Source organism: Trachypithecus francoisi, unplaced genomic scaffold (assembly GCF_009764315.1).
Source record: "Trachypithecus francoisi isolate TF-2019V2 unplaced genomic scaffold, Tfra_2.0 Lachesis_group13, whole genome shotgun sequence".
Lineage (NCBI taxonomy): Eukaryota > Metazoa > Chordata > Mammalia > Primates > Cercopithecidae > Trachypithecus > Trachypithecus francoisi.
In genome coordinates, this window is record NW_022681458.1 from 83,512,564 (window position 1) to 83,526,163 (window position 13,600).

Below are 13,600 nucleotides of genomic sequence, written 5' to 3' on the forward strand. Positions count from 1 at the left end.
CAAGTTTGACAAGAAAGTGGAGAGACAAACACAACTACATATTGCTGAGAGTGTAAACTGTGCAACCTCTCTGAAGAGCAGTGTGGTGTTACTTATTAAAACTGTCTCCACCTTTTTGCCCAGTGATTGCATTTCCTTTTTTTCTTCTTTTGTGAGACGAAGTCTCACTCTATCCCCCAGGCTGGAAGTGGAATGGCGCGATCTCTGCTCACTGCAACCTCAGCCTCCCGGGTTCAGGAGATTCTCCTGCCTCAGCCTCCTGAGTAGCTGGGATTACAGGTGCATGCCACCATGCCCGGCTAATTTTTTGTATTTTTAGTAGAGACAGGGTTTCACCATGTTGGCCAGGCTGGTCTCGAACTCCTGACCTCAGGTGATCCACCCACCTTGGCCTCCCAAAGTACTGGGATTATAGGCGTAAGTCACCGCACCTGGCCTCCATTTCAATTTTTATCCTAGGTACATATTCATAAATATGGAAAAACATTTATGTACACAACGTGGTATTATATTGAGGCTACAAGAAAAAAAGATTTAGGTACAAAGATATTTAATCCAGCATTATTTATACTAAGAGCAAAAATGTTGAAACCATTCAGCAACAGGGAAAATGTTAAATCATTTATGGTATGTTTCCATGTAGACCATTAAGTAGGAAAAAAAAAAAAGCTAATGAAATTTTAGACATGGGGAAAGCTCATGACACAAGTTTGTTTAAAAAGGCATTTTCCAGGACTTTTTGTAAAATTACTGTTTTTTTCTGAAAGACTGAGAGAAAATGTTATCTGAGTGCATTATCTCTCAGTGGTGTAATTATTCACTGTTTTCCCGTTTATATATTCTGTGTTTTCTACAGAGAGCTCTATTATTTATACAATCAAAAACTTGTTTTTAGAAAAATACTATTTTGGCAATACTTTGGAATGCAATTTGGTGTTCAAAGTCTCAATCATGATGCACTCCGCTAATTTTAAAAAATTACCAAGAGCTTCACAAAATCATTAACTTTGATCTCCCCTTTCCCCTTAGTCTTTTTCATTACAAATAGTTTCCCACGGTCTCAATTTCATCTTTATACGTGAGCATTTTAGGTCATTACTCTTCAAATGTAACTTTGGTTTCCACAGGTTGATACATTTTTAATGTTTCCTCACGGATTAAAAATAAAAGCTCTCTGCATCTTTGATTTTCATCTGAACATAGTCCCACACTATGTTGTGCATTTAGTTAACAAGTGGCAACTTGCCCAGGAACTTTTTTTTCTGGATAATTTTTATCTTAAAAAGGACTGGCAGGGCCACTTTGTAGTAAGTGACACACGGAAATCCGTCTGCCGTTAGCCACTGCGGCGCACTGGGAAAGGCTGAAGAAAAGGCGTCTGGGGTTCCAGTGAGCTCAGGATACCCACTCAGCGGCAGGGCTGGGGCCCGGGGCAGGCAGCCTGCCCGGGAGAGACCTCTGGGGGAACCAGAGTGCGGAGGCGAGGGCAGAAGAAGACAAGTCACGGACCGCCCAGGGTGGCCGAAACCGAGAAGGCCAATCCGGGAGACCGGCCTCGGAGAACACAGGGCACGGGGGAGAATAGGAGAAAGGGGTAAAAACTTTCAGCAGGGATGGCCGAACAGTCGATGCAACGCCCCTTTAAAACGACGTTTCAGGCGATCACTAGCCCTTGCCATCACAGCTTTAGCAAAAGAGAACTAGGATGGCAGCCCCTTTCCAAGCCTGAACTAGCCTTGACCCTAGAGCCAGAAGCCGGGGAGGAACTCGCAGTACGGACGGAAGGGCGCGCATGCGCCGCCTCAAGGGCCGGCCCCGGGGGCGAGGCCTGTTCCCTCCCCAACTGGGTCTCCGCGGGCGTTCGCGGGGCGGGGCCTGGTCCCCAGGCTCTGGGTCTCAGAGGGCCCCGCCCCGCCCGCCTCACCTGCGCGGCACGTGACCCGTGGGCACCAGATAGCCAATCCCGCGCGCCCCGGGCCCTGCAGGTGAGAGGGGCCGCGCCCATAGGCCGGCTCATCGGCGGCAGCGGCGGCAGGTGGGGGAGCTCGGCTGGGCTTAGCCGGCGGGGCCTGCTCGCGCGGGGCCTGCTCGCGCGGGGCATCTGAACCCTCCATTTCCCGGTTCTAACTGCGCAGCAGGGCCCGGCCGGGACTTTGAGCGCAGCGACGCGTGGTTCGTGCACCCTTGGCCCGGGGCTAGGGCGGGCGTGCTGGCGCCGGGTGGAAGGAAGCCCCCTGCGGGTGAGCTCCCTGCCTCCCAAGCTGCCCTCCTGCCTCCCAAGCTGCCCTCCTGCCTGGGTCGCTCCGTCCGCAGAGGCCCGGCCGCTGTCGGAGTGGGGCACATTCCTGGTCTTTCGTGCGTGGGGGGTGTAAGTCGCGGACTTTATTTTGAGAGCGCTGGGCACCTTTCAGGTTTGCTTTGGATGAGATGGGATCCATATGTGTACGCTGGCCAGCTGACCTGGCGTGCCCGGTAATTTACTGTTCGCGTGACAGCAGAGGCCCAAGGGGACGCCCACATCCCCAGGCAGGTCCTGGGTAGGCCTGGGAGCTTTTTCAAAACAAACTGTTCAGCCGAAGGTGGCTCGGTGCTTCCACTAAATCCACTGGAACTGCAGAGGGAGCTGAGTGCCACAGGGGGCTGGGAGCGGAAGTTTGTTTGGACAATCACCTGTGCGCACTTGCACAGCTGGGATTTGTGAGCTCTCCAGAAAGCACCACCTGGTCTTAATTGTTTTCAATGCAACAGTACAGGGATAGTCTACCAGAAATGTTCGTGTTTGGTTTTTAGGCTTTATTGGAGTTCATGTTCGAAAAAAAGAGACTGAATTTATCCTAAAAAGGAAAAGATTATGCTGGGGAAAGGCATGGTCCTTATGCCTTAATATTTGTTTGATTGATTGATGGGGTCCTGCTCTGTTGCCCAGGCTAGAGTGCAGTGGTGCAGTCACAGCTCACAGCAGTCATCACCTCCGGGGCTCAAGCGATGCTCCCGCTTCAGCCTCTGAAGTAGCTGGGACTGGAGGTGTTCGCCACCACACCCAGCTAATTATTTTTATTTTCGGAGAGATGGGGTCTTGCCTTGTTGCCCAGACTGGTCTCAAACTCCTGGGCTCAAGTGTTCCACCCGTCTCGGCCTCCCAAAGTGCTGGGACTACAGGTGTGCACCATCGCACCCAGACTTTTATTTATTTTTCTTGGTAGAGGTATTTCCGTAAATAAGAGTAGGACACAGGATTATCAATTTTACAAGTCAAGGTTATACCTGCCCCTTTCAGAGCTGATTTTGCCTCTACACCAATTTTCTGTCAGTTATGTGTGTGGGTGTGTGTGTGTATATATATATATTTAGTCTTGGTAGATTTTCTGATTTCATATTACATATAGATTATTTAAAGGCTGGAACTCAATTGGGCTTGAGCAAAATAAATATTCAACATATATTTATGTAAGTACGTTAGGTGCCTGACAGTTTTACATGGTGTGGATACAGAAATGAGCAAGATGGCGAAGTCCCTAGTCCTTTGGAATTTACATCCTAGTCGGGGGAGACAATTTAACAAATATCCGATGCTGGTGGTAATTGCTGAGAATCTAGGGTGATGTGCTAGCCTAGAAAGTGGCTGCTTTAAATACAGAAACCCTCTCTGAGGAGAGACACTGAAATTGAGATCTAAATGACAAATAGAATCCGAAGAGCAGAGGTAAGAGCATTTAAGCTCGAGAAAACCGCTTTATGGAGACGAAAGACTGTTTGACCAAGGAGGCTGGAAAGAAAAGAGGGAGACTGACCAGAGTTGAGATCTGAGAAGTGGGCAGGCGGGAATTATATAGGATTTTGATTATATAAGTGATTTGTTTTTCTAAGACCACCAGAGCGGGCACAAAAGAACCAGCAAGTAGGCAAGTGTAGGAGCAAAACTGCAAGTTTATTTTGGTCACCTAAGGTGTGGGGAAGAGGTCTGTCGGCCTCTGGCAAAGAGGGCCGACAGAGTCCCCCAGTGGGGCTCTCGGACGGAGTTCCTGCAGTCCTGACATCCCGACAGGAGTGGAGGACTGAGGAAGGCCGCGCGTGGCGTCCCTCCGGAGTGGCTTTTCTAGGAGTGGGAGGGCAATAGGCGGGGCACGGGCGTGTCAGGGGGCGTTCCGCAGGTGCGACCAGGTAAATCTTGGTCTCTTCGGATTGACATCACCTGGCGCATGCCTAGTTGGTGTGCACCTTCCCGGGTCGCCGGCTGCATTTTCCCGCGCGGGAAAAGTTGGGGGGGATGAAGAACCTGGAAGTGCACCATCTTGCCTCCGTTCATCCAAACAGTCCAACCTTTTATTGATAATAGTGATAAAGGGGCGCCGTGGTCTGTCTGGCTACTTCCTGCTGTTAAGGGGCGCTGTTAAGGTCGGGGCCCATGGTTGGCATTTGGACGTACGGATGAAGAATAAAATAAGGCACAGTATTAGTATAGGAACGAGGTATGGAAGCATTTGTTGGAATATGGGCAAAACCAGAAGGAAGGTCCCGGCAAGGTTGGGGTATTAAGGTTCTGTATCTCAGTTTTTATTTTATTGAGGGTTTGAATGTTAGTGTCTACTAGGCCTGACTTGCTAACATAATAGCAGCACTCTTCTCCAAGGAAGAGACAAGTGCCTCCTTTTTCAGCTGTAAACAAGCCTAGGGCTCGCCTGTTTTGGGCAGCTACTTGGACTATTGAGGTAGTTTGGCGCTGCCGGGAGGCCAGGCTTTCAGCTGATTCCAATAACTAGAGGGAGGAAAACAGCCCGTTTTTGACGGAAGTGGCGTAGTGGCATGGAAAGTTGCTGGAAAAGCTCTGCTACTTCTGCCTGGCTGTATAAAGTTAGACTGGGGACCAAGGACACGGGGACATAGAGGGATCCGTTAATGGCTATATGGTTAAGAGTTTTAGAGAGAGACCAGTTGTGTTGAAGGCCATGGGCAGGGGGCTGCCACTAGGCGGGGGCCTTCTAAAGCCTCACAGAGGAAGCAGTGGGAGAGATTGGTTATATTCACAGTGTAGGTTAAGTTTAGCCTTTGGCGGATAAGTGTGAGCCATGAGAAGGGGGTCTCTATTGTGCGGAGAGAAGTTTGATAGCCTTAAGGAAGACAACTGGCAGAACTATGTACTACTGAGTGTGTTCGGCTGTTTTGTGGCCAAGTTTCAGTGATGAGAAAAAAATTGCCATACAGTAGGCGGACTAGCAAAGGTCTGAGTGTGAGTGAAACAGCAATATAAGTATAAAATGAGACTTCATGTTCAGTGTAGTCACGGAGTGTCCCTTGCCACTGGAGATGTTTGATGAAGGTTAGGAGACGGGAAAACCACTGCTCTGGACTATTGTCTGGAGGTAGATATGGGTCTGGGGTTATGTATTGAAAGTCTGATAGGTTTATGTAGAGGATGGTGAGAAAGCGAGCTAAGCGCCAGGGGTCAGGGAGCATGAACTAGTTAAAGTTTTGTAAGTTTGAGGCGAGTGGGGGAAAGTTGAACTGACGTCCACTGATTGTTCCCGGTGGGGGCCCTTTTTAGCTGGGAAATATGAATCCAATGCGTGTGTCCTAGGAGTTTTGCTGCTGTATGTGTAGACAGGAGGACAATGTATGGGCCTTTCCACCTAGGCTGTAAGTCTTTGGCTTGGATATCTTTTATGTATACTTGGTCTCCGGGACTGAGGGAGAGATGTGGGTTGTAGGCGTCTGTTGGAGGAGGGTGTGCTAACTCAGCGTGTTGTCTTAGGATTTGTCTGAGAAGAGTGAGATATGGGAGGTAGTTCGCCAAAGGGGCTGGCAGGGAAGGTATTTGTTGGAGGGTTAGGGGCCGTCCGTAGACTAATTCGAACGGACTGAGGCCTGTTGGGCTTCGAGGTGCTGCCCGCAGCCGGGTCAGGGCTAAGGGAAGGAGAGTTACCCACGACTGCCGGGTTTCGATTGAGAGTTTGGTGAGCTGCTGTTTGATGAGTCCGTTAGCCTTTTCTACCTTACCAGAAGACTGAGGCCTATAAGGGATGTGGAGTTTCCAGGTGATGTGTAGGAGGGCTGCCACCTGTTGGACTACCTTAGAGATGAATGCTGGACCATTGTCGGATTGAAGAGTGACCGGGAGGCCAAACCTAGGATAATATGTTCAGTGAGTATAGAGGCAACAATGTTAGCGGTTTCTCCTGTGGTAGGATAGGCCTCGATCCACCCTGAAAAGGTGTCCACAAGGGTTAAGAGGTATTTGAATTTTTTATGTCTTGGCATATGTGTGAAATCAATTTGCCATTCTTCACCTGGTTGGTGTCCTCTGAGTTGATGGCTGGGATGGGGATTATGCAGTGCGCCTTGAGGATTTGCCTTTAGGCAGGTAGAGCACTGCTGGTTGATTATAAGTGTTTTTGTAGTGTTGGACAGTGGAGGAGGGAATTTAGGAGATCATATAAGGCTTTGGGTCTTATATGTAAAGAATTATGTATGTCTGTTAGAATGGTATGGAGTTGTGTTTCAGGAATAACTAGTTTGTTATCAATATATATCCAGTCACCTGTAGTTAGTTTGGCTGTTGGATTTTGTAATAGCTTAGCCTTTTCTTCCTGAGTGTAATTAGGGGCATACTGGGGGGAGAGAAAACAGGCAGAAGGAGGCTTAGAGGTGGAAAATCCGGCGGCTGACTTGGCAGTGACGTCAGCGAAATTGTTGCCAGCTGCTACTGGGTTAGATGAAGTTTGGTGCCCTTTACAATGTATAATGGCTACCTTGGAAGGTGCCGACAGTGCATCTAGTAGTTTGAGTATTTGGTTTTTGTTAATAATAGGGGTACTGCCGGTGGTTAAAAACCCTCTCTCTTTCCAGATGACTGAATGGGTGTGTGCGATTAGAAAAGCATATTTAGAATCTGTATATATATTTACTGTTTTTCCTTTTGATAGTAGGAGTGCCTTGGTTAGTGCAGTGAGGTCTGCCTGCTGTGATGTGGTCCCTTGTGGTAGGGGTTTTGCCTCTAAAACTGTGGAAGAGGTAACTACTGCATATCCTGCCTGTCTATTCCTTGAGGGTTGATAAAGGAGCTGCCATCCACAAATAGGGTTAGTTGTGCATTCTGAAGGGGCTGGTCATGCAAGTGTAGGTGGCTGGGGGTTGAGCCTCCAGAACCTCAGGACAAGAATGTTTAGTATGGGTGGTTTAAGAGAGTCTGGCAGTAAAGTGGCTGGATTTAGAGAGGAGCAAACTTCTAAAGTAACAGTGGGGTCTTCTATGAATAAGAGATGGAAAAGTTGGAGACGGGATGGAGTTAAGTGGCTAATACTTTTATGAGAGATGAGATCCTGAAGACGGTGTGTGGAGAGGACTGTTAGATTACTGCCTCTAATGAGCTTTTTTGCTTCCTGGGTCAGGCAGGCTGCCGCTGCTAGCGCATGCAGACAGGGTTGCCAGCCTTGTACAGTTGGGTCTAGCTGTTTGGATAGATAGGCCACAGGACGGTGGGTGTTACCGACAGGCTGGGCTAAGAGACCAACTGCCACTTTCTGCCTTTCATCTGTAAAGAGTTGGAAGGGACGCTGGAAATCAGGCAGTGAGAGAGTGGGTTGTGAGAGAAGGCAAGCTTTTAAGCGGGTGAAATGAATCGAGATTAACTTGGGGTTGGACAAAGGCCCATGTGGGGTTTCTTTAACTGTGGCGTATAAAGGTTTGGCTAGGATTCCAAAATTGGGGATCCAATGTCTGAAGAAACCTATTAGACCTAGGAAGGATTGAATTTCTTTTGCATCTTGAGGGGGAAGAAGGTTACGTATTAGGGCCATGCAGTCGGTAGTTAGTGACCGGGTTGTTGGGGTGATTTCAATTCCTAAGTATATGACGGTTTGGCAAGAAATTTGGGCCTTGTGTTTAGATACTCTATAACCTAATGAGCCTAAATGGTTGAGGAGGGTTGCAGTGTCTAGAAGAGAGTCTTGTTTGGTAGGGCTACAGATTAGGATCATCTACATACTGCAGAACTTTGCTATTAGTGAGAGGGCAGGAGGCAAGGTCTTTTGCTAAGGCCTGACCAAAGAAATGGGGGCTGTCCCGGAACCCTTGTGGGAGGACTGTCCACGTCAGTTGAGTGGAGGTATGTGTGTCTGGGTCCTCCCATGTGAAAGCAAAAAGGAACTGGCAGTCTGTGTGTAGGGGTATGGTAAAGAAAGCATCCTTAAGGTCTAGCACAGTAAAATAAGTAGAATTGGTGGGGATATGGGACAGAAGGGTGTAAGGGTTGGGAACTACAGGGTGCGTGGGACGGGTGGCTTCATTGACTAGCCGAAGATCCTGTACTAACCTATACGTTCCATCTGCCTTTTTAACTGGAAGTATTGGAGTGTTACAGGGGGAATGTGTGCGGGCAAGAATATGTTGGCTAAGTAGTCGCGTGATAATTGGCTTTAAACCTTGTAGATGTGTTGGAGAGAGAGAGAATTGGGGCGGTTTGGGAAATGAGTGGGATCTTTGAGCTTGACGAGAACTGGTGGGTGGTGGGCAGCTATGACCGGGGTGGAAGTGTCCCACACTTGAGGGTGTACAGAAATAGGGAAGATGGGGGGTGAGGGAGACATAGGAGGAGCGTGTGCGCTTGCACAAAGCATGAGCAACAGGTCATGAGGGGGTTGAAGGGGAGTGGATGCGTTGGTGGGAATGTATATGGAGGCCTTTAAGGTGCTCAGGATGTCTCGGCCTAGTAAGGGGGTAGGGCATGAGGGTATAATGAGGAACGAGTGCGCAAAGTAGTTGTTGGCCAGGCAGCAACTGAGGAGTGGAGTTTTTCGTGGGGTGGATGGCTTTCCGTCTACTCCTACTACAGAGATATCAGATGGAAGGCTAGGTCCAGAGAAGGACGGCAAAACAGAATAGGTAGCCCCGCTATCTATTAAAAAATTAATTGTCTTACCCGCTACCAGGAGAGTTACCCGCAGCTCGGCGAGGGTGATGGGGGTCCCCGAGTCTTGGCACCTTCAGTTGTAGTTGTAGTCCAGATGTAGGAGCTGGAAGGAGCTCCCAGGATCCTGGGAAAGGGGGTCACGTGGAGACGCAGCACCTGTTCTCAGGGTGGGGCAATTAGACTTCCAGTGTCCTCCCTGCTGGCAAGCAGGGCAGGGGGCTGCTGGTGGACGAGGGTTAGGACATTCATTGGCCCAATGTCCTGACGCCTTGCACTTATAGCAAGGCTGCGTTGGAACTCGGGGACCTTGCGGACACCTGTTGGCATAGTGTCCTGCCTTGCCGCACTTATAGCAGGCTCCTTTCGTGGACTTGGAGTCTGTGGGGTGTGTGCTCTCTAGTCTGGGGTTACAACTGGGCTGTAAAGCCGCTGCTAGGAGCTGGGCCTTCTGTTTGAGGCTTGCCTGTCGCACTGCCTCAGCCATCTCCTCTCTGGAGTTACAGACCTTAAAGGCTAATTTAACCAGGTCTTGTATTGGTGCCTGAGGACCATCCTCTACCTTTTGAAGTTTCTTACGAATGTCAGGAGCTGATTGAGAAATGAAATAAGACGCCAAAATGGTGGCCCCTGTGGGGGAGGCCGGATCTAACCGGGTATATTGGGTTAGAACCTCAGTCAGCCTATTTAAGAATGCGGCTGGATTTTCTTCTGGATTTTGAATAATTTCTTTTAATTTGTTAAAATTTACAGTTTTGTTTGAGGCTGCTTGCATACCAGCCAATAAACACTGAACCATTATGTCTCGCCTACGGCGCCCAGGCTGGTTTGCTTGGTAGTTCCAGTCTGGGTCTGCCGAGGGGACTGCTTGCTCCCCTAGTGGGATGGCGGCGTCAGTTAAATGTAGTTGGTTGGCGTGCTGCCTGGCGGCCGCTAGGATGTGCTCTTGCTCCTCAGGGTTTAGGGTGGAGGTTAGGATAACCTGGAGGTCATGCCAAGTTAAATCATAGGCCTGACAAAGGTATCTAAATTCCTTTATGTATATGGTAGGATTAGCTGAGAAATCACCTAAACGCTTCTCAATTTTGGAAAGATCGGCCAGTGAGAAAGGGACATGTACTCTGACTACCCCCTCCGCCCCAGCCACCTCTCGCAAAGGCGCTAACACTGTAGGAGGGTGTGGGGCAGGAGTGGAGGCATCAGCAGGGCACTTAGAGCGGGTATGTGCAGAGATAGGAGACTCAAGACAGCCAGTTGGGGGCCCCGAAGGAAGCACGGGACTGAGTGGATTACTAGTAGGTAAGGAAGAGGAAGGAGGAGTCCGGGCGGAGGGAGGAGAAGTATAGGGTGGAAGTGAGGGAAACCCTAGATCCTCCGGCTGAACAGAAAGGAATGAAGACTCCTCTTTTTCGGGTTCCTGTGAGCCGGCGTCCTTGGCTAGCATAACTTGGGCCGAAGAGCACCGGCTACACAGGTCGGGACGAGAGCGTAAGGCCCAAAAGCCTTGTATGTACGTAATTCAGACCACTTGCCTAACCGCTGGCAGAAATTGCTGAGGTCGGTCAGAACATTGCGATCTAGGGTGCCCTCTGGTGGCCACTGAGACTGATTGTCTAGTTTGTATCGGGGCCACGCCACAGTGGAAAGGAAAATTAACCTCTTCCTCTAAGGTCTTGTTCGAGCTGTAAGGTTTTTAAATTGGCTAGGAGGCACCCCAAGGGGGTGCTCTTTGGAAATTTGGACTGGGGGTTCCCATTTGTTTCCTCTTTACTGACACAATGGACACAATGGAAATGGAAATGGATCCCTGCCTGGCTTCAAAGCGTCCTTTGCAACCAGCAGAGACAGACTGGAGGCTCTTGAAGCCAAAGTGGAGATTACCTTCAGGCGGACGTCTCCGTCCTGAACGGGTCTCCCGAGCCACTTGGTGGCTCCAAATGGACCTCGGACCTGCACAGGACTTTGGCCGAGGGAGGTAAAGAGGAGACAAGGGCACTTACCCCAGAGAGGCCGTGAGAGTGAGGGAAGCGGGTCTCAGGTCCTGGTCCGTCTGTGGCGTGGAACGAGGAGGAGGAGGAGGAGGCTCCCCAGACCCTGGGGGCCCTGAGGAGGGGTCTCCTTCCGGGTTCGGCACCAACTGATTTGTTTTTCTAAGACCACCAGAGCAGGCACAAAAGAACCAGTGAGTAGGCAAGTGTAGGAGCAAAACTGCAAGTTTATTTTGGTCACCTAAGGTGTGGGGAAGAGGTCTGTCGGCCTCCGGCAAAGAAGGCCGACAGAGTCCCCCGGTGGGGCTCTCGGACGGAGTTCCTGCAGTCCTGACATCCCGACAGGAGTGGAGGACTGAGGAAGGCCGCGCGTGGCGTCCCTCCGGAGTGGCTTTTCTAGGAGTGGGAGGGCAATAGGCGGGGCACGGGCGTGTCAGGGGGCGTTCCGCAGGTGCGACCAGGTAAATCTTGGTCTCTTCGGATTGACATCACCTGGCGCATGCCTAGTTGGTGTGCACCTTCCCGGGTTGCAGGCTGCATTTTCGCGCGTGCGGGAAAAGTTGGGGGGGATGAAGAACCTGGAAGTGCACCATCTTGCCTCCATTCATCCATACAATAAGATTATATAGGATTTTGTTTGCCATAGTGAGGAGTTTGATTTTATTCTAAATTTGTAAATTTGTTCTTGAATGTGGTCTGGCTAAGTTCATTTTTTGACTTTCTTAGGTTTTCTTTTCTTGGTTTCCTTGATTCATTCAGAGGTGGTTCCTCACCTCAAGTCTTTTGTATAATTACTGTTTATCAGACAGGATGACAAACCATGGTAGGATAGCTTTCAACATGGCCCCTTATTAATAAATTTTCAATGAGACTTTTGTTGGTTTTTTTAAGAGCAAGTCGTACAGTTTCATTTTAAAGGCGGAGCAGATAACCTTGGCTCCATCCTGTGGAGGGAGCAGCTAAGATCGTTATTAGAATAGAAAATACTTTTTGAGTTGAGATGAGCAGATCTGGAATGGGATGTTTTTGAGAACTCCTTATGAGAAAGGCTTCAAAGGTGAAATAAACACCTTAGGTTTTGAAAGCTCAACATCAAATCAGTTTGAAGTTATTTGACAAGGTTGTTTTTGAGGAATTGTGGAAATTTATTGGTATAACAAAGGTGGTTGTGAAAATCCGAGGTTATAGTCTTAATAGATTTTTTTTTTTTCTCCAAATTGTTCTTATCCCAGGTAACAGGTTGTCCTTTAAAACAGAGCTCCCTTGGCTGGGCACGGTGGCTCACGCCCATGATCCCAGCATTTTGGGAGGCCAAGACGGGTAGATCACTTGAGGCTAGGAGTTCAAGACCAGCCTGGCCAACATGGGAAAACCCCATCTCTACTAAAAATACAAAAAATTAGCAGGGCGTGGTGGGGCATGCCTGTAATCCAGCTACTCGCGAGACTGAGGTGAGAGAATCACTTGAACCTGGGAGGCAGGAGTTGCAGTGAGCTGAGAACTCACTCCAGCTTGGGTGACAGAGGGAGACCCTGTCTCACAAAAACAAAACAGAGCTCCCCAACCCTCAGGACTGAGGACTGGTACCCATCATGGTCTGTTAGGAGCAGGGCTGCACAGCAGGAGGTGAGGGCATGAGTGAGCTCCACTTCTTGGCAGATCAGCTGCGGTGTTAGATTTTCTTACTTTCTTTTTTTTTTTTTTTTTTTTTTAAGATGGAGTTTCGCTCTGTCACCCAGGCTGGAGTGCAGTGGGGTGATCTCGGCTCACGGCAACCTCCGCCTCCCTTCAAGGGATTCTCCTGCCTCAGCCTCCCAAGTAGCTGGGACTACAGGCACACGCCACCACACCCTGCTAATTTTTGTAGTTGGGGCTACAGGTATCCACAAGCCCTATTGTGAACTGCACCTGCTAGGGATCAAGGGTGTGTGCTTCTTATGAATCTAAAGCCTGATGATCTGAGGTGGAACTGTTTCATCCTAAAACCATCCCCTGCACCCCAGTCCAGGGAAAGATTGTCTTCCATGAAACCGGTCCCTGCTGCCAAAAAGGTTGGGACCACTGCTTTAAAATGTTGATGCAGAAGCATTCATTGAGCAGATTAAAGCATTTTGGCCCTTTTATATAGATTCAAATTGCATTTGTCTGATTCCTAGAATAAATAACCTTTATCTGCTTAAAAATTTCAGGCCGTTTTACTTCAAATAAAGAACATGGTGAAACTGATTCACACATTAGCTGATCATGGTGACGATGTCAACTGCTGTGCCTTCTCCTTTTCCCTCTTGGCTACTTGCTCCTTGGACAAAACAATTCGCTTGTACTCGTTACATGACTTTACTGAACTGCCACACTCTCCGTTGAAGTTTCACACCTATGCTGTCCACTGCTGCTGTTTCTCCCCTTCAGGACATATTTTGGCATCGTGTTCAACAGATGGTACCACTGTCCTATGGAATACTGAAAATGGACAGATGTTGGCAGTGATGGAACAGCCTAGTGGCAGCCCCGTGAGGGTTTGCCAGTTTTCCCCAGACTCCAGGTATTTGACATCAGGGGCAGCTGATGGAACTGTGGTTTTGTGGAATGCACAGTCATACAAGTTATATAGGTATGGATATTTAAATCCTTCCTGTTTTAATCCTGTTGACTAGGTGTACTTAAAAAAAGCTGAAAGCAAAATATTTTGATATTCTGCACAGTCTAAGTG

The 13,600-nt window shown here is 49.0% G+C and overlaps 1 protein-coding gene across 9 annotated transcripts in view; it reads left to right on the forward strand.

Moving 5' to 3' along the window:
* The first annotated feature begins 1,811 nt into the window (after nt 1–1,811).
* Nucleotides 1,812–13,600, forward strand: part of WDSUB1 (WD repeat, sterile alpha motif and U-box domain containing 1) — a 68,745-nt gene continuing 56,956 nt past the window's right edge. Inside the window, exons 1-2 of one of the 9 annotated variants that reach the window (XM_033231398.1) lie at nt 1,812–1,985; nt 13,080–13,501. In XM_033231398.1, the coding sequence (XP_033087289.1) occupies nt 13,104–13,501 (398 nt within the window). In that variant the 5' untranslated portion in view covers nt 1,812–1,985; nt 13,080–13,103. Of the gene's footprint in view, nt 2,369–13,079; nt 13,502–13,600 lie in introns of all 9 variants that reach the window. The other 8 variants (XM_033231404.1, XM_033231407.1, XM_033231402.1 and 5 more) reach the window with 8 other exon arrangements.